This window comes from Sapajus apella, unplaced genomic scaffold, assembly GCF_009761245.1.
Source record: "Sapajus apella isolate SASKATOON/1434 unplaced genomic scaffold, GSC_monkey_1.0 scaffold43, whole genome shotgun sequence".
Classification (NCBI taxonomy): domain Eukaryota; kingdom Metazoa; phylum Chordata; class Mammalia; order Primates; family Cebidae; genus Sapajus; species Sapajus apella.
Genome location: NW_022436983.1, coordinates 4,501,478 through 4,527,107, shown reverse-complemented (window position 1 = coordinate 4,527,107; position 25,630 = coordinate 4,501,478). Strand labels below are relative to the sequence as shown.

General features: G+C 41.5%; 1 protein-coding gene across 18 annotated transcripts in view; it reads right to left on the bottom strand.

The window, feature by feature from the left end:
* The window catches only part of KIF1B (kinesin family member 1B), a 182,554-nt gene that overhangs the window by 48,032 nt on the left and 108,892 nt on the right, over nt 1-25,630 (bottom strand). For 13 of the 18 annotated variants that reach the window (XM_032300335.1, XM_032300337.1, XM_032300338.1 and 10 more), the window contains 5 exons: nt 15,100-15,196; nt 12,292-12,440; nt 10,162-10,340; nt 9,284-9,421; nt 7,828-8,076 (listed from right to left, as the gene is read on the bottom strand). In XM_032300335.1, coding sequence (XP_032156226.1) covers nt 7,828-8,076; nt 9,284-9,421; nt 10,162-10,340; nt 12,292-12,440; nt 15,100-15,196 — 812 coding nt within the window. The remainder of the gene's footprint in view (nt 1-7,827; nt 8,077-9,283; nt 9,422-10,161; nt 10,341-12,291; nt 12,441-15,099; nt 15,197-25,630) is intronic. The other 5 variants (XM_032300355.1, XM_032300354.1, XM_032300349.1 and 2 more) reach the window with 1 other exon arrangement.

Genomic DNA, 25,630 nt, shown 5'->3' with positions numbered 1-25,630 from the left:
ATAAAAAGTTTCCTTTTTCCCAATAGGTAAAACAGAAACCAGGAGACAAAAAAGGAAAGGGAAATGGGCCAAAATACAGTTAATAACTCTAAAATAAATTCCTTATCACAGCATTATGGGTCTTTATTGTTATTTTAAGAAATGACTATTGGCTGAGTGCGGTGGCTCATGCCTGTAATCCCAGCACTTTGGGAGGCCGAGGCGGGTGGATCACGAGGTCAGGAGTTCAAGACCAGACTGGCCAACATGGTGAAACCCCATCTCTACTAAAAAATACAAAAATTAGCTGGGCATGGTGGCTTGTGTCTATAATCCTAGTTACTTGGGAGGCTGAGGTAGGAGAATTGCTTGAACCGGGACCCGGGAGGTGGAGGTTGCAGTGAGCTGAGATCGCGCCGCTGCGCTCCAGCCTAGGCTGCAGAGCAAGACTCCATCACAAAGACTATTATTGGCTGGGTATGGTAGCTCAGGCCTATAATCCCAGCTTTTTGGGAGGCTGAGGCAGGCAGATCACCTGAGGTCAGGAGTTCGAGACCAGCTTGGCCAACATGGTGAAACACTGTCTCTACTAAAAACATAAAAATTAGCCGGGCATGGTGGCATGCACCTGTTGTCCCAGCTACTTGGGAGGCTGAGGAAGGAGAATCGGGGAGGTGGAGGTTGTGGTGAGCCGAAATTGCACACAGTTTTCCAGTCTGGGTGACAGGGTGAGACTCTGTCTCAAAAAATAAATAAATAAATAAATAAATAAATAAAAATTTTAAAAAGGACTATTTTAAATTAGGCAGAGTGACTAACAAGGTGAGGTCAGCAGCCACATATAAGCAGAGAGGCTGTGCAGCCAGAAATTTTTGAGTTCTAAGCCTAGAGGAGACTCTGACTGGGCATCAACATAAATGTTAAGGAAGAAGATGACAGTTGATGCCTAAAGGGTTTGCTTTTGCTCCTAGAGTTCAAAACCTAATTCAGAAATGCATAAGTAAAAGGTAAATTATAGCTTTAACACTTTATATTTCAAGCAAACTAGCAAAGTCCTATCACATTTGTATTTTCTTCTTTCATTATTTTGTAGCTCTTACTTTTGTAAAAAACTGATAAAAACTGGTGGCCACAAAGCTTAAGAGTGTTTATTCCAATTAGAAAGGCAAATAGAACCTAGTTCCTATTATTATTCCTGTCTTTCCATTTGGTATATGCTGATATTTCAACATAAGACAAAAGACAAAGTAGACACTTGCATCAATAAATCCAACCAAACCAAGTGACACACATGCTTATCGGATGCTTTTCCTGCTCTGAAATCTATTTAAAAACAAAGAGAGGAGGAGGATGTAGGAGGTATTTGGGATTTCAACTTGAAGTAATGAAAATTATGAAAACAGACTAATACATCACAGAAAAACAAATGTTAATATGACTTCAGAACATAAATGAAATATGAATGAAAAATATAACAAAAATAACTACAAATGAACATTAAATCAGATGAAATAATGCCTATTTTCCTTTCAGTCTGCTCCAAAGCAGGAGAGTGAGAAATGCTAAGAAACAGAGAGTTGAAGCTCTGGTATAAAAAAAAATGTAAGAATGAAAAGTCTTCTAAAAAGGATTATAAACAAGACCGTCAAACAACTAGTACTGCAACAGAATTTAAAAGACTAAGAATTTGGCATAAGGTATCAAATGGATAATTTCACTTTCAAAGTCAACACATACACAGATCATTCTCCTCTATTACGAGTACCCCAGCTAGACTTGCCCATTTCAAGGCCTGGGCCATTAAAGAGCCATCGAACATGTCCCCTGCCTGGAGTCTTCTCTGCACTTGCTGCCCACTTCATGCCTTTTGTGTCTTTTTAATTTTTTTGAGATGGAGTTTTACTCTTTTTGTCCAGGCTGGAGCGCAACGGCACTATCTCAGGCTCACGGCAACCTCCAGCTCCCAGGTTCAAGTGATTCTCCTGCCTCAGCCTCCCGAGTACCTCGAATTACAGGTGCCCACCACCACGCCTGGCTAATTTTTTGCATTTTTAGTAGAGATGGGTTTCACTATGTTGGCCAGGCTAGCCTTGAACTCCTGACCTCAGGTGATCTACCCACCTCAGCTTCCCAATGTGCTTGGATTACAGGCGGGAGCCACCACGCCCGGCCCATTGCCTTTGGTTTCTTCACATCTTCAGGTCTTATTTTAAACACCTCTTTCTCATAACAGGTCTCTCAACGTTATGTGATCTCTGGCAACAGACACAACTATTTCATCATTGCTATAATTTACATTTATTTATTTGTGCAATTATTTAATTTATGTCTGTGTCACCCATCAAACTATAAGTCTGTGAGGGCAGGAACCATGTCTGGCTTTGCTCACTACTGTCTGCAGAGGGTGGAGCATTCTATAAATATTTGGTAAGTGAACAAAATCTTCCACTTCTACTGAAATATAAAAGGCAAATCATTTTTCTGTTCTGTTCTGTTTCCAGAAAAATGGAAAATCTTCCACTTCTACTTAAAGATATACCAGAAGCAGAAAAGTAAAGCCATCTAACTTATACAAGGCTAATTTTTCAGAGCCATCTCATAATGGATATTAACTATATAGAACACATTTAGATTCCTAACTACATCTAATTTGTTATCTTAAAAATAATTATTTGGGCCAGGCATGGTGGCTCACATCTGTAATCCCAACACTTTGGGAGGCTGAGGCGGGTGGATCACAAGTTCAGGAGTTCAAGACCAGCCTGGCCAAGATGGTGAAACCCCATCTCTACTAAAAACACAAAAATTAGTTGGGCGTGGTGGTGGGTGCCTGTAATCCCAGCTACTCCAGAGGCTGAGTCAGAGAACCGCTTGAACCCAAGAGGCAGAGGCTGTAGTGAGCTGAGATCGCACCACTGCACTCCAGCCTGGGTGACAAAGCAAGACCCCAACTCAAAAACAACCGCCACTTTTTTTTTTTTTTAAAGAAGTTCATGATGTTAATGCACACATTCCACAAAAGTACTGTTTACACACACACTAAAGATAAGACTGCCTTTCTGCCTATGGCAATGGCGAGTCCCAGTGTGCGAACAGTGAAGGCATTATTACAGATTTCCCTTTTTAGAGAATTCTATAATTCTATGGCAGGAACCTTACCTCTATGACTATATAATCACACACTCACTAGACAGCTCCCTGTCACGTTACCAGAATATAGTCCTTAGCTCCAAATCAATGCTATATAAAAATTATATTCTGAAGCTTTTTAAATAGAATTTTCATAATTACTCTGTATTTTTGAGAATCCTTATACTTTGACCTAGCAGACTGAAGGAGAACAGAGATGAGAGAGGGAGATATGTAAAGGATACGTTAGCAGAAAGTTCTATGAAGTTACATCAAAAAAGGAAACAAATGGTCAACATAAAGATAAGAAAAATCAGCAAAATTATGGTGCTACTTACAGAAAGAGTGCCAGTTAAGGTACAGAGAGGTCACAGAATAATCATCTTTTACTCCCTTTTAACCCAGAAGACTAACTTAAATATTTTACATTTCATCCCAAATTATGATGGATGGTTCATAACATCCCAACATGCCATTAAGAGAATAGCTAAAGGGACAAGCTCTTTTCACTTGTAATATAAAGAATGTTACCAGGGGCAGAATGTTTACCAGAATGTTTACCAGAAGCAGTCATGGCTAAAAAATAAACTTACTAATGAAATTTCACAAGAAAATAAACTCCCCTGCCCCAGAAGATGGAGTCTTGCTCTGTTGCCCAGGCTCGAGTGCAGTAGCTCAATCTTGGTTCACTGCAACCTCCACCTCGAGGATTCAAGCGATTCTCCTGCCTTGGCCTCCTGAGCAGCTGGGATTACAGGCATGTGTCACCATGCCCTGCTAATGTTTGTATTCTTAGTACAGATGGGGTTTCACCATGTTGGCCAGGCTGGTCTCAAACTCTTGACCTCGTGATCTCTGCCCACCTGGGCCTCCCAAAGTGCTGGGATTACAGGCATGAGCCACCAAGCCTGGCTGGAAACTAAGAATTTTACAAGTGAATTATATTTGCAATTATATGCCAATAGGGGAAATCTAATATTGTGAATCACAAAAACAGGAAAGTAGTTACTTCCCTTACACATACAATGACCACTACACAACTGAGTGATATTGCATTATTATAGACTTTGTTTGTAGATGAGAAATGTAGTCAAGGGCAAAAATGGAAAGCTATCCTTCACTTTACTGATTGTTATTATCCTTCACTTTACTAATTGCTATTTACTGATTTCACTTCCTCCCCCAGTCCTTTCTTGCAAGGTTAGAACCTGGGAACCTAAACAAATGGAAAAGTCAATTCCTGAGCCATAGCTCCATAAATATTTTATGTGGAAATTGAAATAGATTGATTGTATACCTATACTTACATCTAATATGATTAAAAGAAATAAAACTAGAGAGAAAAGAATACATGTATCTTAAGTCAGTTTATTTCCACATTAAGTGGGATTGTCTTGAGTTTCCATACAACTTGCTCAAAATACAAATGTTTCTTAGAAGTCTTACCCAGGATAATCTTTTTTACTAGGGCAGATGACAGGATATGAAAGTTGAAAAATGTCTTTAAGGCTCTTTATTTCTACCTGTCATTCGCTTTACACTTGAGAGCCCAAAAGGCTTCAGTTTAAGTTGCTTGTCCTAGTGACAGAGATGGTCTAAAACCCAAGGCTTCTCCTGACAATTAGGTCAGGCTTCTCCTCACCGTGTTACATAAGATGAAGCTGCCTACTCTTCACTGCAGTGGTAAAGAACACAAATAAACAGTTTTAGAAGCTGTGTAACTGGCACTGGGAAAAAAGTTTATGGCCAGAAACTGGGTTCTAACTTCTAACTCCCTTAGAATAGTATAAAAATGTGCTGAAGCACACAGGCAGCCATCAAATAAAGCAAGCATTACTGTCCCACTGTCTGTATACACCTTTCTCTATTTTCATAAAAATCAGCTTCTGTGAAATTCTAAGTATCTATTCATGGCGATACACTAGTAGAAAACAATATTCATGGCCACATAGTCCCGTTATGTTTATTCATGGAAAAACTGAATTCCACATGCTCCTTCACCACTGGAAAACCCAGAGACTATCTAATATTATGACCTACAGTTATACTTGAGACTTTCATTTCTATGAAAGAAGTTTTATTTTCCCCTGTTCCATAACAGTGATCATCTTCTAAATCAGTTATGAGGTTCTGACCATGTGACCAATACCATATTATAAATTCTTTTTTTTTTTTTTTTTTTGAGACAGAGTCTCACTGTGTTGCCCAGGCTGGAGTGCAATGGCATGACCTCAGCTCACTGCAACTTCCAACTTCCGGGTTCAAGTGATTCTCCCTACCTCAGCCTCCCAAGTAGCTGGGATTATAGGCGCCTGCCACCACGCCGAGCTAATTTTTTGTATTTTAGTAGAGACAGGTTTTCACCATATTAGCCAGGATGGTCTCAATCCCCTGACCTTGTGATCTACTTGCCTCAGCCTCCCAAAGTGCTGGGATTACTGGCATGAGCCACCGTGCTCGGCCTATAAATTCTGTTTCATTTTATATGTTTTGGTAGAGTTGGGGTCTTGCTCTGTCCACAGGTTGAAGTGCAGCAGTGCAATCATTGCTCACTGTAGCATCAAACTCTTGGGCTCAAGTTATCCTCCCGCCTTAGCTTCCAAAGTAGCTGGGATTAAAGGTATGTGCCACCATGCCCGACTAATTTTTTATATTTTTAGTAGAGACAGGGTTTGACTGTGTTAGCCAGGATGATCTCGATCTCCTGACCTCGAGATCTGCCCGCCTCAGCCTCCCAAAGTGCTGGGATTACAGGCATGAGCCACCATACCCAGCCTATTTTTTAAATTTTTAGAGACAGGGTCTCACTATGTTGCCCACTCTGGTCTCAAACTCCTGGCCTCACCCTCCAGATTTGCTGAGATTACAGATGTGAGCCACTGCACCTGGTGAGGTAAGTTTTAAAACTTATGTCTCTACTAGGTCAGGAGACTTGCTATCCTTTAATTTTTAGATAACTGGTACTTATCGATTTAACACTGACATAATTCCCTTATTTATAAAGGATTCAACAATATGTGGTTCTTTTTTTTTTTTTCGAGATGGAGTTTCGCTCTTGTTACCCAGGCTGGAGCGCAATGGCGCAATCTCGGCTCACCGCAACCTCCGCCTCCTGGGTTCAGGCAATTCTCCTGCCTCAGCCTCCTGAGTAGCTGGGATTACAGGCACGCGCCACCATACCCAGCTAATTTTTTGTAGTTTTAGTAGAGACGGTGTTTCACCGTGTTGACCAGGATGGTCTCGATCTCTTGACCTCGTGATCCACCCGCCTCGGCCTCCCAAAGTGCTGGGATTACAGGCGTGAGCCACTGCGCCCGGCAACAATATGTGGTTCTAATGTACCATTAAAGTTAAATTTAATACTTTTAAACCTGGGCATACTGTTTGGTTAATCCAATGAGTGCTCTACTGTTGAATTTGTAATTAAAATTACCACAGCATGAAGACTGGATATGGACAAAGACACCAGTATTATGAACACGTGCTACAGAGTTCTGCATCACTGATGGATGCACAAACTGAGAGCCAGAGACAATGTCTCAGTTTGGTGAACTAGTCTTAACATAAAGTAGTTTCACATAGCACCAAATAAATATTTTTTTTTTTTGAGATGGAGTCTCATTTTGTCGCCCAGGCTGAAGTGCAATGGCATGATCTTGGCTCACTGTAACCTCCACCTCCTGGGTTCAAGCAATTCTCCTGTCTCAGCCTCCTGAGTAGCTGGGACTACAGGTACCCACCAAGTCTGCCTAATTCTTTTGTTATTTTTAGTAGACAGGGCTTCGCCATGTTGGGCAGGCTGGTCTCAAACTCCCGACCTCAGGTAATCCACCCACCTCAGCCTCCCGAACTGCTGGGATTACAGGCGTGAGCCACCACACCTGGCCTAATTTTTGTATTTTTAGTAGAGACAGGTTTCATGGGTCAGGCTGGTCTCGAACTCCTGACCTCAGGTGATCCACCCACCTAAACCTCCCAAAGCGCTAGGATTACAGGTGTGAGCCACCGTGCCTGGCCAATATTCATCGTTGATGGGGTCAATAGATGATTTTCTGAGCTTTATCATTATAAACCCTACAGGTTATAATTTTAGCAGATGCCAAAGATCTACAGATAGGCTCAGTGAAACTGGCCAGAGAAAGGCATTCATTTTAGGTAAAGGAGAAGCTGGACTTTCCTGATTCTTTTTAGGACTCAGTAGACTAAGCAAAAAATGTATTTAACTCTACTCCTGAATCTACTTTTGTCCTCTGATTCCTGCAGTAGCACAGATTCTTCTGCCAAACCTTGGCCTTGCTCTGCTCCCTCTCTTGTGTTATCTCTGTATGCTTTTCAATCACATTCCTTTGAAAAGGAAACATCTAGACCATAATACCACTCGCTAAACCCACTACATTTGACTCTTACGTTTGACTTTCTCCTTTGGGGTTCCTTTCTTCAGAACAAAATTACTGGGCAATTTAAGACAAGTTGTGTTCCATGCAGTCTTCACATATTGCTGCATAATGTGCTGAGTAGACTGAGGACCTCACCAACAATGCCTGAGAACTCTCTCGGCCAGATCAGCATTGATAAAGAGCTTGAAGTATTGGAGAACTTGGAAGTGAGCATTCATGAGTTTAATTGGCTAATGCAAGGTTACCCAAAATTGCACAGGCAGGGAGGCCTTCAGAGCAAGAGCTGGTCCCTTTTTGCCTTTCTCACAATAACCTCACCAACCTTCCCACTAAAATGAACCAAGGGGATCGGTCGTAAAACGGGTCATGCCCATCACTGAAGAGATCTGATCCCTCCTCCGTCCCTGCGTCAGAGCCGGCGTCATCCACGAATGCCTCATCATCAAAATCCTCCATCTCATCTTGCTGCTCGTCAGCCAGCTCAGTGATGTCGGAATCGGCCGTGGAAAAAGTGGGGGAGGGTGTGCGGTCGGCAAGGCGCTCATTCACACAGCCGTGGAAAATGGGGGAGCTAGACACCAGGTAAGACGCCAATTAACACAGCCAGGGAGAGAGGAATAGTTGGTTAAACAGGAAGCAATAGGTGCCAACAGGACAGAATCCACTGGGGAATCAACACAATAAAAGCAAATGGAAAAGCAAAAGGATAAAATAAGCATAAATTATTTGGGTCAGGTGAAAGGGAACAAGGGCAGGTTGAAAAAGTTACGTAAGGACTGATCCTTAGAATAAGAAAAGCAAAGGAAACACATGAGTAGACCATCCTAGGTAAATATGGTGTTATAACACGTTTACATTCTCCAGTTCCCATAAAAGATCAGCATCTAGGCCTCAAAGAACCCATTCAACATCAAAGTGAAATAAGAAGGCTTTCAATCTTTACTGAAATTCTGACATCATCTTGGAGCAGAAAACAAAATTGATGAAATGGTATATGACAGAGCAGCATGTGCTTTGCTAAGGTTAAGATGTGTTTGGCCAATTCATCTCTTTGAAAAACTATTTTGCTATCAGAGTAGAGTGGAAAAGATTTACTTCATTTCCACAACATACTATGACTTCAGCAACTCCTTTTTACCCAGCCTCTTTAAAAACCATTACAGGGTTTTTTTTGCAATTGAAAAGCAATTCAAATTCTGAAATCATAAGCTCAAAACTTAAATTTCCCTGCTTTGAAAATCTGAAACCTTTAAGAACTTGACTCAGTATGGACTCATAGAGGCACTATGTGTTTTCACTAAGTGCTGAAAATAATGTATAAAAAATGAGGCTGAAGGGGACTACCAAGGTACAATGAATTCACCCTTGCAATGACTAAAGTGGGATGAATTACTTTTTTTAAAAAAAAAGGAAGAACAAATTAGATCATGAAGAGATTGTGTCTGAAAAGCCATACTATGAATTTAAATTGTGTACAAGTTTTCTTTTCCTTTTAAATTTATCTTTATCAGTTGCAGAACATTTTGTAAGTTTAAAGTCAGGGAAGACTCAAATACTTTGGCTGAAAGTTTGAGACTCAAAACAAATATGCCCACTGAGTATAAATGACGGGAAATAAACCAAAAGACACAGTGGTTGTGAGTATATAAGATTACAGATGCCTTTTTACACTCTTTTTTTTCCTCTTAACTTTTTATAGTATCTGCTCAGGTTTTAAACACTTAAAATAAAACTATTGATTATTTTTAAAAGAAGACATCAACAAAATCATCACATACCTCCCCACAAGTTTGAACCAGTGGAACCGATCATAGAAGGGATCGCTGCCAGTCACAGTGGTCTCGCTTTCGTCTTGGGCACCGGAGGCCATCTCCCCTGCCCTATCATACATCTCTCGCATCAAATCCAGCCTCTGCCTATTTAGCAAACACAAAGCACACTGGGTTAATATAATGAGACTACACTAAACTTTGGAAGCATCTTCCATGCAAGGTTTTCTTCAAAAAAAAAAAAAAAAAAAAAAAAAGGAGTTACTCCCACTCTTTAATGTTATTTGAAAAGAATGAAGGCCAAAAGTACAGAAACCAACACTTAGTATCCCAAGTGTCTGAGTCTAGAGATAAGCCATCAAAAGTCAAGAATGGCCACCTATCCTCTACTGAGTGAAAAGCCACAAAGGGGAATACTGTAAGTCAACTGTATGTGACATCTTAAATACACTGAGATGGGGAAATATCTCATCTTAAATGTAAAAGAAGCTACCGTATTTATTATTGATCATCCTGAGGTCCAGGATAGAAAAGATGAGTAAGTTCCAGATCTGAAATAGAAATATCATGAAATTGGAATATCTAAAATTTAAAAGAGGGTCTACGGAGGGTAAATTTAAATATCTACAAATGTCAGAGGTGTGTGAGGAGTACAATTCATTCACTTAAAAGAAAACAGATGGTAATATCATTGGCCAGCAACAGCATTTAGAAAGTACAAGGAAGTTTCAAAATGAGATTTGGGTGAAAAAAGAAAAACAAATAAAAAGACGGTACAAGGAAGTAAGCAACGGTGTCCTCAGAGAGGAGAGTTTGAGGGAGCCCACTTAATCAAGTCATTGTTTTTTCCTAAATAAAACAATCAGCCTTTATGACTGTTTTCATACTTGAGTTTCTCCAAAGACCAATAGTGTGTTGCTCCATTCTTCAAATCCTGAACTTCTACTGCTACCACTGTGCGAGGGAAAGGCCTGTCCTCATGAGTTTTTTCCATCTCAGTAGGAAGTAATTCAGGAGGCAAAGGGGAGTACAGTGTGTCAGTCAGCAGAACAAACTGAAACTGCACCTGAATGGAAAGAAGAAACCATTGACAAATGGTTTTCATCAAGCAAGCTTCAGAGATGAGATGATACAATCATGCCCAATGGGAAAGAGGTCGAATGTGTTGTATGTGCTCAATAAATATCTTGTGACTAACTGAAAAATATGGCCACCTATTAGCAGTCATAGGGAATAACCCTAACTTCAAACTAAAATCTTTTTGGGGGGAGCCGCAAGAGGGACAGGGTTGTACTCTGTCACTCTGTCAGGCTGGGTGCAGTGGTGCAAACACAGATCACTGTAGCCTCCATTTCTAGGCTCAGGTGATCCTCCCACCTCAGCCTCCTGTGTACCTGGGACTACGGGCATGTATTACCAGCCCAGCTAATTTTTGGTATTTTTTGTAGAGATGGGATTTCACCATGTTGCCCAGGCTGGTCTAGAACTCCTGAGTTTGAGATCCACCAGCCTTGGCCTCCCAAAGGGCTAAGATCACAGGTGCAAACCACCACGCCTGGGCTAAAATCTTGATAAATGTATTTTGATTGACTGAATGAAGCCTTTTATAGAACTTATACCAGAGACCAAAAGGTGGACCACAAAATGCACATCTAATCCCTCACTAATGAAAGAGGATGGAAACACAGCAAGGTTTCACATTTTAAATTCAGAGAGTTACAACTACTGCTCTAAAAAGCCTTTTTTTAGGCTGGGCATCGAAGTTCACATCTATAATCCCAGCACTTTCGAAGCTTAGCCCAGAAGTTTGGAACCAGCGTAGGCAACACAGTGAGACCCTGTCTCTACAAACTAAGCCCAGGATGTGGAAGCTGCAATGAACCGTAATTGTGCCACTACACTCTAGCCTGGGCGATAGAACCAGATCCTGTCTCAAAAAAAAGAGTTTATTATAAGGTAAGTGCTTCACAACATCGCGTCACTTATTTCTCACTATCACCTATATTTTCACCAAGAAATTATTATTAAACAAATTATTATTTAATATTAAATGCTATGCATAGCAGTAAGAAAAAATGACAGTTACTGCCTTTAGTCTACTTGTGGAGAGGAGTGGTTAATAAATAACTATAAAATGAGAAAGGCTGCCGAGAGTATGAACGAAGATCTTATTCCCTAGAACTATAATTTAATTCTATGAGAAGATAATTAATTTCCCCAAAGTCAGGTAGTCTGTGCTCTTACCTAGTACACAATATGGTCTTCTACTGTAATCTTAGCAGTGAAGAAACTGATAAACAGTGGGGCATACAGAAGACGGAGTCTACGGTTTGGTGTGAAGTTTTGGTAATACTTACAAAATTGAGTAACATTTATTGCCTTTTACCATGCCAGGCACTATTTTAAGTGCTTTATGCATATGCCCACTTTCATTCCTCACAAAATCCTTTGGTGCCAGGTATTGTTGCCAATCCCATTATGTAGATGGGGAATGGAGGCACAGGGTCTCTGGGGTCAACACCACTTGTGGAGCTGGGGCTGGAACCTGGACTGTCTGGGTCCAGGGTGCACGTGATTGTCCACTACACAACAGTGCCTCTCAGACCCCAGAGGAGGAGCAGATCAGTGGCAAAGGGGCATACCAAACTTAGAGGTGCAAACTTAGCGGTAGAAAAGCAGAAGAAAATTAAAATTATTCAGAAACCCAAGAGAAGCATTTTTCTACTACTATGTTTCTCCAGTTCTTGTTAGGAATACAGTCTCTTTACTTGTAAAATAAGCTAGAAAACATCTGTTTTTTTGTTTGTTTGTTTGTTTTTTTCAATTTTATTTAACAAAAATTTAGTACCTACTATGTTCCAGGCACATATATTAAATAAAGACATATATAAAGCTGTTTTACAGCACAAAGCAGCTGAGTGCCCCCAAAGCAAAGGTTAGTTCAAGGTGAGAGCCCAGATGCGCCCACAGCAGGCTCAGCTTTGCCTCCAGATCTCCTGTGTTCTCCTGCTCCATACCTTCTTTTTCAGTTCCACGCTGATGGCATTGGCCTCCTTTAGGTACACAGCATTGCCCCAGAGTAAGTCCCGTAATGAAGTAAACTGGTGAGACTTCCATTTCCGGAAGGCCCATTGAGCCAACTCAAATTCATGCTGTGTCCAAGAAACTGAAAGAATTAATGATGCATATTTAATAGCAATCTTACAATTATATAAAAATTACATCTCTCTTTTAGCCTATCTCTTTTATCGAGATGGTGTTTTCTAATTTCTCTGCATTCGGCTGTTTTTGTTTTCTCTTCTTTTTAGTAAAGCTTACTAAATTCTTTTGATATTAGGAAAGCAATATATACATTTCAGAAAACCTTTAAAAATCCTACTTTTGGCCGGGCACAGTGGCTCACACCTGTAATCCTAGCTCTTTAAGAGGCTGAGGCAGGCAGATCACCTGAGGTCAGGAGTTTGAGACCAGCCTGACCAACATGGAAAAACCTTGTCTCTACTAAAAAAACAAAAACAAAACAAAACAAAAACCAAAAACCAAAAACCAAAAAAAAAAAAAAAATCCTACTTTTGAATTTATTTAAAATAGTACATCAAAGAAATACATTTTTCTTTTTTTTTTTTTTAAAAGATATTATTATTATTTTTTTTTCCTGACAATTTTGTAACATTCTTGGAGTAAAAAAACGATTATTATTATAACATATGGCCACAATAAAAAATACTCCTGGGCCGGGTGGGGTGGCTCACACCTGTAATCCCAGCACTTTGAGAGGCCAAGGCGGGTGGATCACCTGAGGTCGGGAATTCAAGACCAGCCTGACCACTAGGAGAAACTCCATCTCTACTAAAAATACAAAATCAGCTGTGTGTGGTGGTGCAGCCTGTAATCCCAGCTACCTGGGAGGCTGAGGCAGGAGAATCGCTTGAACCCAGGAGGCAGAGGTTGCAGTGAGCCGAGATCGCACCATTGCACTCCAGCCTGGGCAACAACAACAAAATTCTTTCTTAAAAAAAAAAAAAAAAAAAACTGGCTAGGCACAGTGGCTCACATCTATTAATCCCAGCGCTTTGGGAGGCAGAGGTGGGCAGATAACCTGAGGTCAGGGGTTTGAGGCCAGCCTGGCCAACATGGTGAAACTACATCTCTACTAAAAACAAAAATCAGTCAGGCGTGATGGCATGTGCCTGTAGTCCCGGTTACTCAGGAGGCTTAGGCATGAGAATTGCTTGAACCTGGGAGGCAGAGGTTGCAGTGAGCCAAGATTTCACCACTGCACTCCAGGCTGGGTGACAAAGTGAGACTTCGTCTCAAAAAAGAAAGACAAACTCCTGACCTGTGACCCCTGATATACTGTATGACTTCACATATTTCTCTTTTTTTGTTCTACTATAGAGAGAAAAAAGGTACCATTTCACTTATTTAAAAATAAGAAACTAGCTGGGTACAGTGGCTTACGCCTGTAATCCCAACACTTTGGGAGGCCATGGCAGGTTTGAGAACAGCCTGACCAACATGGTGAAACCCTGCCTGTACTAAAAACACAAAATTAGCCAGGCGTGGAGACGCACGCCTGTAATCCCAACTACTCAGGAGGCTGAGGCAGGAGAATCGCTTGGACCCAGGAGGTGGAGGTTGCAGTGAGCCAAGACTGTGCCATTGCACTCTAGCCTGGGTGACAAGAGCAAAACTCTGCCTCAAAAATGAATAAATAAATAAGAAATTTAATACATAAATTAAGAGTTCCTTCAAAGTTAGTTTGAAGCTTTGAGACTGCCAAGAGGTTGGGTGGAAAAAGGAAGTGTGGTAAGTGTTCATACCGCATTATAAGGCAATAAGTAACAATGAAAGCCCTAACTCAGCTAAGAAATGCTGGAAAACCTAACATAGGCAAACATGACTAAGCAATATGATTAGATATTTGCCAGAAATGGCTTCAAAGTACACTGACACATTCCAAAGTCCTCACTTGGAAATCTGACATTAGCCAGCAAATTGAACAGACTGCCTTAACCAACATTAAGCTCTATATTTATTTGTAATTCATATATAAAAACGTCACATCTATAGCAATATGAGGCAGTACATGTAAACTTTCTTTTTTTGAGACAGAGTCTCACTTTGTCGCCAGGCTGGAGTGCAGCAGCACGATCTTGGCTCACGGCAATGTCTGCCTCCCTGTTTCAAGCTATTCTCCTGCCTCAGCCTCCCAAGTAGCTAGGGCTACAGGTGTACACCACCATGACTGGCTAATTTTTTTTCTTTTTTTGAGACAGAGTTTCAATCTTGCTGCCCAGGCTGGAGTGCAATGGCGTGATCTCTGCAACCTCCACCTCCCAGGTTTTAGCAATTTTCCTGCCTCAGTCTGCCAAGAGGCTGGGATTATAGGCATGCACCACTATGCCTGGCTAATTTTTGTATTTTTAGTATAGATGGGGTTTCACCATGTTGGCCAGGCTGGTCTCGAACTCCTGACCTCAAGTGATCCACCCACCTTGGCCTCCCAAAGTGCTGGATTACAGGCATGAGCCACTGTGCCCTGAAACTTTCTAAGACATTCATATGAAGATATGTTCAGAAACCTTGTGAAGGTCTAAGAACACTATCACCCCCATCCCCACCTCATAAAATGGATGAGAATCCACAGCCTGGATTCTCAACACTGCACATCTATTAAATCATCAATAAACTGGCTCAGTAAAATGTCAATAAATGATAGGGCCCACTATGAGGAATCCAGCTTTAGTTATGCATAAATAACTAATTTGATAATATAACTCCAAAAAGATATACACAGAAAAGTTTCTGTCTCTAGATTTCACCTTCTTCCTCCTCCTCTTCCTCCTCTTCAGTTGTTTCTGCCGCTAGGGATCGGGTTTCAACCTGCTTCTGCAAGGCCTGCAATTTACTCTCATAGTCCTGAATGAAAAGAAAGGAGACAACATGTAGGAGAGAGAAGAAATAAGAGGGCAGGAAAAGAGATGGAAGGAATATTGGGGGAAGTACAGAGAGCAAAAGACAAAGAAAAGAGACAGAGGCAGAAAACAATAATAAAAAGATATACAGAGAAATGTTTAGGAAAAAACCCACAAAGCACACAAGATGGTGTGTAATGGGTAAATGCTAAAAAGAAAAAAAACTCACTATAGTATATGTTTCTACTCCCTCAAATATTCCATTCTTTATCTGGGGTAGTGGTAGGAGAAAGGGGGAATTTTCAGGCAAAATTTATATATATATATATATATATATATGTGTGTGTGTATATATATGTGTGTGTGTGTGTGTGTGTGTGTATATATATATCTATATATATATCTTAAGTGTGTTATAATATATTCAAGTAGTATCTTACACATCAATAAATTCCAGAGAAAAATAATATTGAAAATGATTAAATTCACCAGTATCACCAAAAATCTCAATTATCTAACTCTTTGGAAGGAAAAAGAAATTAAGATTGTAGACTTTGGTGCTTCCTATGGGTGAAAAATTACTATCTTTGATCAGTAGGATGAGGTTAGCCTTCAGGTAACCAAAATCTCATAGTGCTATTAGGACTGAAATAATTTATAGACTGTATTTAGTTATTCAAGTAAGACACTTTATTTTCAGTATGCAATTATAAGATGGATTACTGGCCAGGTATGGCTCACGCCTGTAATCCCAGCACTTTGGGAGGCTGAGGTGGGCAGATCACTTGAGGTCAGGAGTTCCAGACCTGCCTGGTCAACACTGTGAAACCCCCATCTCTACTAAAAATACAAAAAGCAGCTGGGCGTGGTGGTGCGCGCCTGTAATCCCAGCGACTTGGGAGGATGAGGCAGGAAAATCGCTTGAACCAGGGAGGCAGAGGTTGTGGTGAGCTGAGATCACACCACTGCACTCCAGCCTGGAGACAGAGAGAGATTCTGACTCAAAAAACGAAAAAGATGAATTATTATAATACAAATCAAATTTGTCCTTCATTTTACCATCTACTTCACGTATTTTTCAATAAGGGTAATATCACTCCCAAAGAGGCCAAAAAATGGTTCTCAGAGGATGAAAAACATCTTAGCTCTTTTAATATATAAAGCACAAATATATACAGTGTACAGACACGTAGTATATCTGAGGTATTAAAATCTCATGGTGGGTGGGAAGAGATTAGGGGACAAATGTCTAAAAAGTTTCCTTAGGTTGTTAATTTGCAAAACTTGAATTTTAGTGAAAATAAAACAAGTAGGATTAAGATAGAGACCTTCAAACAATGAAATACTAAATTATAGCATAAGCATAGCATTTTAAGATTTACTGCCAGGGTTTCCTTCTTCTTCTTTTGGTTCCCTAGCAGTGACCCAATTACAGCCTGTCATGAGACAAAGGGTTTAAGTATGACCATACACTGCTTCCAAAGAGAGCTCTCCAAGTCCCACATCAAACATTCCATGCATCACAAAGCAGTGCTGAAAGCCCTTTAGTAAGCTCCATTACAAAAGAAGCTCCCAAAGCAATGCTCAGAAGGATGCAAAAATCCTCTATGGTTCTAGTCATTTGTCAGTTAGTTTCACAAAGGAAGTGTTCTCTCTAGATGGACTGGCAGTGACCAAGACCAACAGTCAACTACACAGCTTTATTGGATATCTAAACACACTTTTTAGGAGACTACATATTATGAAAAAAAGAAAAAATAAAGAAAAAAATTAAACAAGTAAAAGGCTTGGGTTTGGGTCCCGCAAACTGTTCTTACTAGCCTTATAATTCTGAGAAAGTTAAATCCTCTCTAAACCTCACTTTCTTCATCTTTAAATGAAGATTCTAGCATTTGACCTGCCTACCATACAGTACTAGAGGAAGGACCAATAAGGTGAATCATTTTAAAAACATGTGGAAGCCCTCTTACATGGTAATACACTATCAAAATGTCAGACAATGTTTTTTTTTTTTTTTTTTTTTTTTTTTAAAGATGGAGTCTTCCTCTGTTGTCTAGGCTGGGCAGGCTGGAGTGCTGTGGCACAATCTCAGCTCATCATAACCTCATGCTTCCCAGATTCAAGCGAGTCTCCTGCCTCAGCTTCCTGAGTAGCTGGGACTACAGGCGTGTGCCACCACAACCAGCCAATTTTTTTGTATTTTTAGTAGAGAAGGGGTTTCACTAATTTGGCCAGGCTGGTCTCGAACTCTTGACCTCATAATCCACCTGCCTCACCCTCCCAAAGTGCTGGGATTATAGGTGTGAGCCACTGCTCCCAGCCTCAGGCAATGTTTTTTTCTTAAAGGTTATTTTTAAAGTATACTTAGCAACTAGATCTTGGTTTCCAAATGCCACTGCCACTAAAAGGAACCAGGGCTCCTTGAAAAAATTAGCTGCTTCCAGGTTTGAAGCAAGGAAAGTACGAGGTGAGTCTGAAACATTTTGTGTCAGAAAGGATGGAAGAACTCAAACACTACTGGGGCTATTTCAAAAGGACACAGGATCCCACTGGCTAACAAATCAACAAAAAATAACATAGTACATTGAATACAGAAAGAATTCATGACTCCTTGGTGATACTGAAAGAAGGAGAGAAAAAGGGGAAGCACTTTTCTTTAAATAAAATTTTTTTAAAAGCTAGCTAATTACCAGGCATGGGCATACACCTTTAATTTCAGCTACTTAGGAGGCTGTGGCTGAGGCAGTTACTGGCCTCCCAAAGTACTGGAATTATAGGTGTGAGCTGCCATGCCTGATGATCAGGTCTGTGAATAGCTACTTCAGCCTGGGCAACATAGCAAGATCCCATCTGAAAAACAAAAACAAAAAAAAGGTAGCTAATAAATGCAAAAAAAATGACACTGGAAAATCACCATATTGCAACCCCAGATGTAATAACTGAATCAAGCAAGGATCATTAATAAATGCTAAAATAGGCCAAGCACAGTGACTCAACGCCTATAATCATTGCACTCTGGGAGGCTGAGGCAGGCAAACTGCTTGATCCCAGGAGTTCCAGACTGGCCTGGGCAACATGGCCAAACCCCATGTCTGCAAAAATTATACAAAAATTAGCCAAGCATGGTGGTACACACCTGTAGTCCCAGCTACTCAAAAGGCTAAGGTGGGAGGATCACTTGAGCCCAGGAGGTGGAGGTTGCAGTGAGCTGTAATTGTGACACTGTACTCCAGCCTGGGCCACAGAGCAAAAGACCCCCATCTCAAAAACAACAAACAACAAAAAGCTAAAATAATTGAGTAAAAGATGCATGGAAAACACAATATGAATATAATCCAAAGTCCATGCCCAGATATCTATTAATAAGAAGGGAAATGATATATTTACAATGGAGAGAGCTGGGAAACATCACATTAACCAAATTTACAAAGCTCTAACATTATTGATAATAGGGGAAATTGACATTTTATATCTACTGATGTGATGCAATGGGAAATACACATCACCATTATAGCAATCTTTTTCTTTTTTCTTGGAGACAGGGTCTCCTTCTGTAACCCAGGCTGGAGTGCAATGGTACAATCACAGCTCACTCTAACCTTGACCTCTCAGGCTCAAGTCATCCTCCTGCCTCAGCCTCCCAAGTAACTGGGACTACAACAGGGAGCCATCATGCCTGGCCCCTTTATAGCATTCTTTTTTTTTTTTGAGATGGAGTTTTGCTCTGTCACCCAGGCTGGAGTGCAGTGGCACAATCTTAGCTCACTGCAACCTCTGCCTCCTGGGTTCAAGCAATTCTCCTGCCTAAGCCTCCTGAGTAACTGGGACTATAGGTATGCACAACCACACCCAGTTAAATTTTGTATTTTTAGGCCAGGTGCGGTAGCTCATGCCTGTAATCCCAGCACTTTGGGAGGCCGAGGCGGGCGGATCACCTGACGTTGGGAGTTTGAGACCAGCCTGGCCAACATGGTGAAATCCCCTCTCTACTAAAAAAAATTACAAAAATTAGCTGGGCATGGTGACGGGTGCCTGTAATCCCAGCTACTCAAGAGGCTGAGGCAGGAGAATCATCCGAACCCAGGAGGCAGAGTTTGCAACGAGGCAAGATCATGCCATTGCACTCCAGCCTGGGTGACAGGGTGAGACTCGGTCTAAAAAAAAAAAAAAATTGCATTTTTTAATAGGAAGGGGGTTTCACCATGTTGGCCAAGCTGGTCTTCAACTCCTGACCTCAGGTGATCCACCCGTCTCAGCCTCCCAAAGTGCTGGGATTACAGGTGTGAGCCACTGCACCCGGTCCCTTTATAGCATTCTTAACAAAAAGGTTTAACCTGAATCTAACATTGAGGAAACAATCAGACAAATTAGAATATGGCCTGGACACTTCAAAAATACCAGTAGAATAAAAGATTTAAAAAATTATAACCAAATGAAATATATAAACCTTGACTGGATCTTGGATTAAAACATTCCCTTTCCAGAAACTTTACCCTCCCAGAGGTAGCTGAATGCTTTGATGAAATAACCTGTGTTGAACTTCAGAAAGAAGAAGCCCAAAAGCTTTTGGAGCAATATAAGGAAGAAAGCAAAAAGGCTCTTCCACCAGAAAAGAAACAGAACACTGGCTCAAAGAAGAGCAATAAAAATAAGAGTGGCAAGAACAGGGGTAGTGGCCATAGAGGACGTAGAGGATTCAATATGCGTGGTGAAAATTTCAGAGGAGGAGCCCCTGGGAATCATGGCGGATATAACAGGAGGGGCAACATGCCACAGAGAGGCAGTGGTGGCGGTGGAAGTGGTGGCATAGGCTATCCATACCCTCGTGCTCCTGTTTTTCCTGGCCGTGGTAGTTACTCAAACAGAGGGAACTACAACAGAGGTGGAATGCCCAACAGAGGGAACTACAACCAGAACTTCAGAGGATAAGGAAACAATCGTGGCTACAAAAATCAATCTCAGGGCTACAGCCAGTGGCAGGAGGGTCAATTCTGGGGTCAGAAGTCATGGAGTCAGCATTATCACCAAGGATATTATTGAATACCCAAATAAAACGAACTGATACATATTTCTCCAAAAAAAAAAAAATTCCCTTTCCTAACATTTATATTTTTGAAATAATTAGGGAATTTGAAAAGGGACTGTATATAATATTGAATCAATATTGAATCAGTATTAAATTTCTTGGATGGCATAGTGGTATTAAGAGAATATTCAAGGCTGGGCATGGTGGCTCACACCTGTAATCTCAGCACTTTGAGAGACTAAGGTGGGTGGATTACCTGAGGTCAGGAGTTCAAGTCCAGCCTGGCCAATGTGGTGAAACTCCATCTCTACAAAAATACAAAATTAGCCGGACATGATGGGGGGTGCCTGTAGTCCCAGCTACTTGGGAAGCTGAGGCAGGAGAATCACTTGAACCCAGGAGGCAGAAGTTGCAGTGAGCCAAGATCGTGCCATTGCACTCCAGCCTGGGTGACAAAGCAAGACTGTCTCAAAAAAAAAAAAAAAAAAAAAAAAAAATTCTTGATTTTAGGAGAAAAACATGCAAGTATTTGGGTAAACTGTCATAGTATCTATAATTTTCTTACGATTCAGGAAAAATATATACAGCCAGTGCTCGACTTACGACCATGATTGGTTCTGACCAGTCATAACACGATTTGGTCGTAAGTTGAGTAGGCTATATGCACGCGGAGATGGTAGTGCTGCCGGAAGCTGGTCTGCACTGTTGTACGCCCAGCTGGGCAACGTTTGCACTGCCAGACGCGGAGCAGTTGTGGCTAGCGATTGTGGTCGTAAAGTCGAATGGTCGTAAGTTGCACAGGTCGTAAGTCAATCAATACCTGTATTAGTATAAGTATACAAAAGCTCATTCCAGTATTTTTTTCAGCTTCTCTGTTTAAAATGTCTCAAAATAAAAAGTTGGGGAGTAGGGGAAAAAAACTATATATTACATGGAATTATTTTAGCTAAAGAGAAAGGCTGCTGGTTTACCTAAAAATCATCAAGTACCGTAGAAAAAAATGTTAATACTTTATCTTGAGGATTTCTTCAAGAATAAGTTGACAGGTTGGTCAAACTATCAATGAACATAAAATCCTCCGACTTTGACAGTTATGAGGATGACCTTCCCCAACAGCTCTGGCTCTGCTTTAGTAACCAAAACAAACATGAAAAATTTCCCATAGCCCTATAAATCTAAAAACTTTAGCTGGGCCAGGTGTGGTGGTACATGCCTGTAATCCTAGCACTTTGGGAGGCTGAGGCAAGTGGATCACTTGAGCTCAGGAGTTTGAGACCAGCCTGAGCAACATGGTGAGACCCTACCTCTACTAAAAACACAAAAATTAGCAGGGCATAGTGGAGGGCATATGTAGCTCCAGTTACTTGGGAGGCTAAGGTAGAAGGATCACATGAGCCAAGAAGAGGAGGTTACAATGAGCCGAGATTGTGCCACTGCACTTCAGCCTGGAGGACAGAGTGAGATCCCATCTCAAAAACAACCACAACAGGCAAAAAACAAACAAACAAAAAACTTTAACTACGTTTTGACCACAATTGGTAGTCAAAATATCAACATCGTCTATTGAATTGGCCCTCTCCCCAAATCAGGCTACTTATGAACTTTTAAAAAGGACATTTCGTATATCACCATTTCCCACAACAAATGGCTAATGAGATGCACATACTATTGTTCTACTCATTTCATGATAAAAGCTAATTATGGAAGGCACATAATGTATTTTGGCTGGGAGCAGTAGCTCATGCCTGTAATCCCAGCACTTTGGAAGGCAGAGGTGGGTAGATCACCCGAGGTCAGGAGTTCAAGACCAGCCTGGTCGACTGGTAAAACCCCGTCTCTACTAATAATACAAAATTAGCTGGGCATGGTGGCGCATGCCTATAATCCCAGCTACTCGGGAGGCTGAGGCAGGAGAATTGCTTGAATTCAGAAGGCCAAGGTTGCAGTGAGCCGAGATCATGACATTGCACTCCAGCCTGGGCAACAAGAGTGAAACTCCGTCTCAAAATAATAATAATAATGATAATATATTTTCCAGTAGGCATTTATGTTTATAAGAAATCCTAACTAGTTCAAAATACGCCCCATATTTATAAAGGCACAGCACTGGCTGTTCTCTTTTCTGGAATGTTCTCTCCTACCGACCTACTCTGGTTTTTAAGCTTATTTTGTATCTGGAAGTGCTAATGTTAAACATGAATTATTACAATCTTCCCAATAACCTTATAAAGATGGTACTAAGCCAGGTGCGGTGGCTCATGCCTGTAATCCCAGCACTTTGGGAGGCCGAGGTCGGCAGATCACCTGAGGTCAGAGGTTCGAGACCAGCCTGGCCAACATGGCGAGACCTGTCTCTACTAAAAATACAAACAAATTAGCTGGGCATGGTGGCATGTGCCTGCAGTCCCAGCTACTTGGGAGGCTGAAGCACAAGAATTGGTTGAACCTGGGTGGCAGAGGTTGCAGTGAGCCGAGATCATGCCATTGCACTCCAGCCTAGGTGACAGAGCAAGACTCTGTCTCAATAAAAACAACAACAACAAAATACCAAAATAAAGATGGTACTATAGTTAGCCTCATGTTAAAGAGAAAGAAAGAGATTATGCAAGTGCTAAAAATGGGACCTGAGCTCAGGCAATGCAGACCATGCTTTTAAACCATTATCTAGCCATCCACTCAGCAAATACCTTTTGTGCTCCTACTATGTGCCAGATAGTAGTGGTCAATAAGACAAGGGTCCCATTGATAAGGGAGACAGATATGATAAACAGTAAATAAAACATACACTGTGATTTTAGTGGATAGTACTTGTATGGAGAAAGATAAAGGTAAGGTTAGAGGTTACCGGGGAGAAGGAAGGGAGACAGACTTCTAGACCAAGTAGTCTGGGAAGTGTTAAGCAAGCATGCAGAGGTCTTTGGTGGGGGTTTTTCTACTCAAAGTAATAACAACAAGTACCAAGGTCTTGAAATGGAAAGGCGCACCACGTACTTCAAGAAAAGCAAGAAAACTTGTGTGGATGGAATGGGAGAATGGGGAGAAGGGTAGGAGACGCAGCAGATGTAGTCAGGCAGCAAATGGGGTAAGGACAGCCTTATAGACCATGGTAAGGTGTGGGGATATTATTCTAATGGAAACCACTGTGTGGTTTAGAGCTGGGATATGTTTTAAAAACATCATTCTCTGTGGGACTTCGGAGGAACTGTGGAAACAAGAAGAATAGCCATGAGGCTGTCACAGCAGTGTCCAAGGTAGATGGTGGTGGCTTTGACTAGGGTATTAGTAGCAAAGGTGGTGAAAAGAGATGGAGTTAGGATATGTTTTATAGGGAGAGCAAACAGGACCTACTGATGATCTGATCATGAGATGTGAAGAAAAAGAGAAACTAAAGATAACTTTAGCTGAGCTAACTGCTCCAGTTCAGACGGATTAAATGTAAGGTGCCTGCCAGCGATCTGGATGTCAGGCAGTAGTTGTATGTCAGCATCCAGAGCTCAGGGCAGGGGCCCAGGCTGGAGAGAGGACACCTGAGAGTCAGCAGAAGGTGAGTCGGGGCAGAGGTCTGCAGACAGAATGACTCCCTGGGACTGGCTCTGGCTCCCCTGCTGAGTAGCTGTGTGACTCTGGGAAAGTATGTAAAAAAGGAGTAAGTAATACCTACCTCACAGAAGAGGGGTATTGTGAGGACTCGATGGGTCAACACATGTAAAAGGTTGATGTGTATTAATACATGTAATACATGTTCACTATACAAGTTATCATTATCTTCAACATCAGCATAAAAATGGAAGGGGGAACAGACAAAGATATAGAAATAGCCAAGGTCCGTGGCCAGAGACCATGAAGGAGCAGCTAGAAAGGTTGGCGGAAAAGAAGACACCAAGAGAAGTATCCCATGAAGTAAAGAGTAGGCAACAGTGTCAAATGCCAGAGATTCAGTAAGACGAGGACTGAGAAAATGTATTCAGCCTGTTATCAAAAAGAGCTCTCAGGACCCTGATAAGAGCAGCTTTGGTGGTGAGGGGGGGAACAAGAGTCTGACTAGATAAGTTCCAGCAGGAACGAGGATAGGAAATAATGAAAAGAAACAATGGGGCCAGGAGAAGTGGCTCACGCCTGTAATCCCAATACTTTGGGTGGCTGAGACAGGTGGATCACCTGAGGTTAAGAGTTCGAGATCTGACCGGGCGCGGTGGCTCAAGCCTATAATCCCAGCACTTTGGGAGGCCGAGGCGGGTGGATCACGAGGTCAAGAGATCGAGACCATCCTGGTCAACATGGTGAAACCCCGTCTCTACTAAAAATACAAAACATTAGCTGGGCATGGTGGTGCGTGCCTGTAATCCCAGCTACTCAGGAGGCTGAGGCAGGAGAATTGCCTGAACCCAGGAGACGGAGGTTGCGGTGAGCCGAGATCGCGCCATTGCACTCCAGCCTGGGTAACAAGAGCGAGCCCCCCCCTCAAAAAAAAAAAAAAAAAAAAAAAAAGTTCGAGATCAGCCTGGCCAACATGGTGAGACCCTATCTCTACTAAAAATACAAAAATTAGCTGGGCATAGTGGCATGCACCTGTAGTCCCAGCTACTTGGGAGGCAGGAGTATCACTGAACCTGGGAGGCAGATGCTGCAGTGAGTTGAGATTGTGCCACTGCACTCCAGCCTGCGTGACAGAGTGAGACCCCATCTAAAAAAAAAAAAAAAAAAACAACTTTTGCAACTGGTGACATGTTTGCATGCTGGCAGGAATAATCCAGAAGGAGAGAAACTGATGATGCAAAAGAGAAGAGGGTAAATGTACAAGTTCTTGAGAGGGTATGGAATGCAGGGAACAAGGCCTGGGCTGGGAGAGGATCAAGGACAGTTCATCCACTAACAGGAAGGAAAGCTCAGCATAGGTATGGATGGATCACGCGGGCAAAACTAGACAAAATCCCTTTGTCTAGAAGGAAATTTCTTCTGATTGCTTGGTCTAGAAGAAATTTCTTCTGATTGCTTCTTTTCTCCTCAGCGAAACAAAAACATCGTCAGCTAAGAGCAATGAGAGACTACATTAAAACCTTTCAGAGCACCTTGTATTTTTTCATCATGGCACTTGTCACAATGTACTAAGTCACTACTGGTGTGGTTATTACGGCTGTCTCCCTCTATAACTCTGAGAATTTCATGAGGCCAGGACCACACATTTGTCACTTACCACTTATCCCAGCAACTGGCATATACCTGTCTTCCAGATCACATACACAGTCATATACTGATCTTTTAGATAAATATTTATCAGAAGTAGCTATCTTCTAGATCAGGGGTCAGCAAACTATGGCCGTCGGGCTAGATCCAGTCCACTGCCTGTTTTTGTAAACACAGTTTGACTGGAACACGGCCACCCTTGTTCATTTCCATATTGTCTATGGCTGC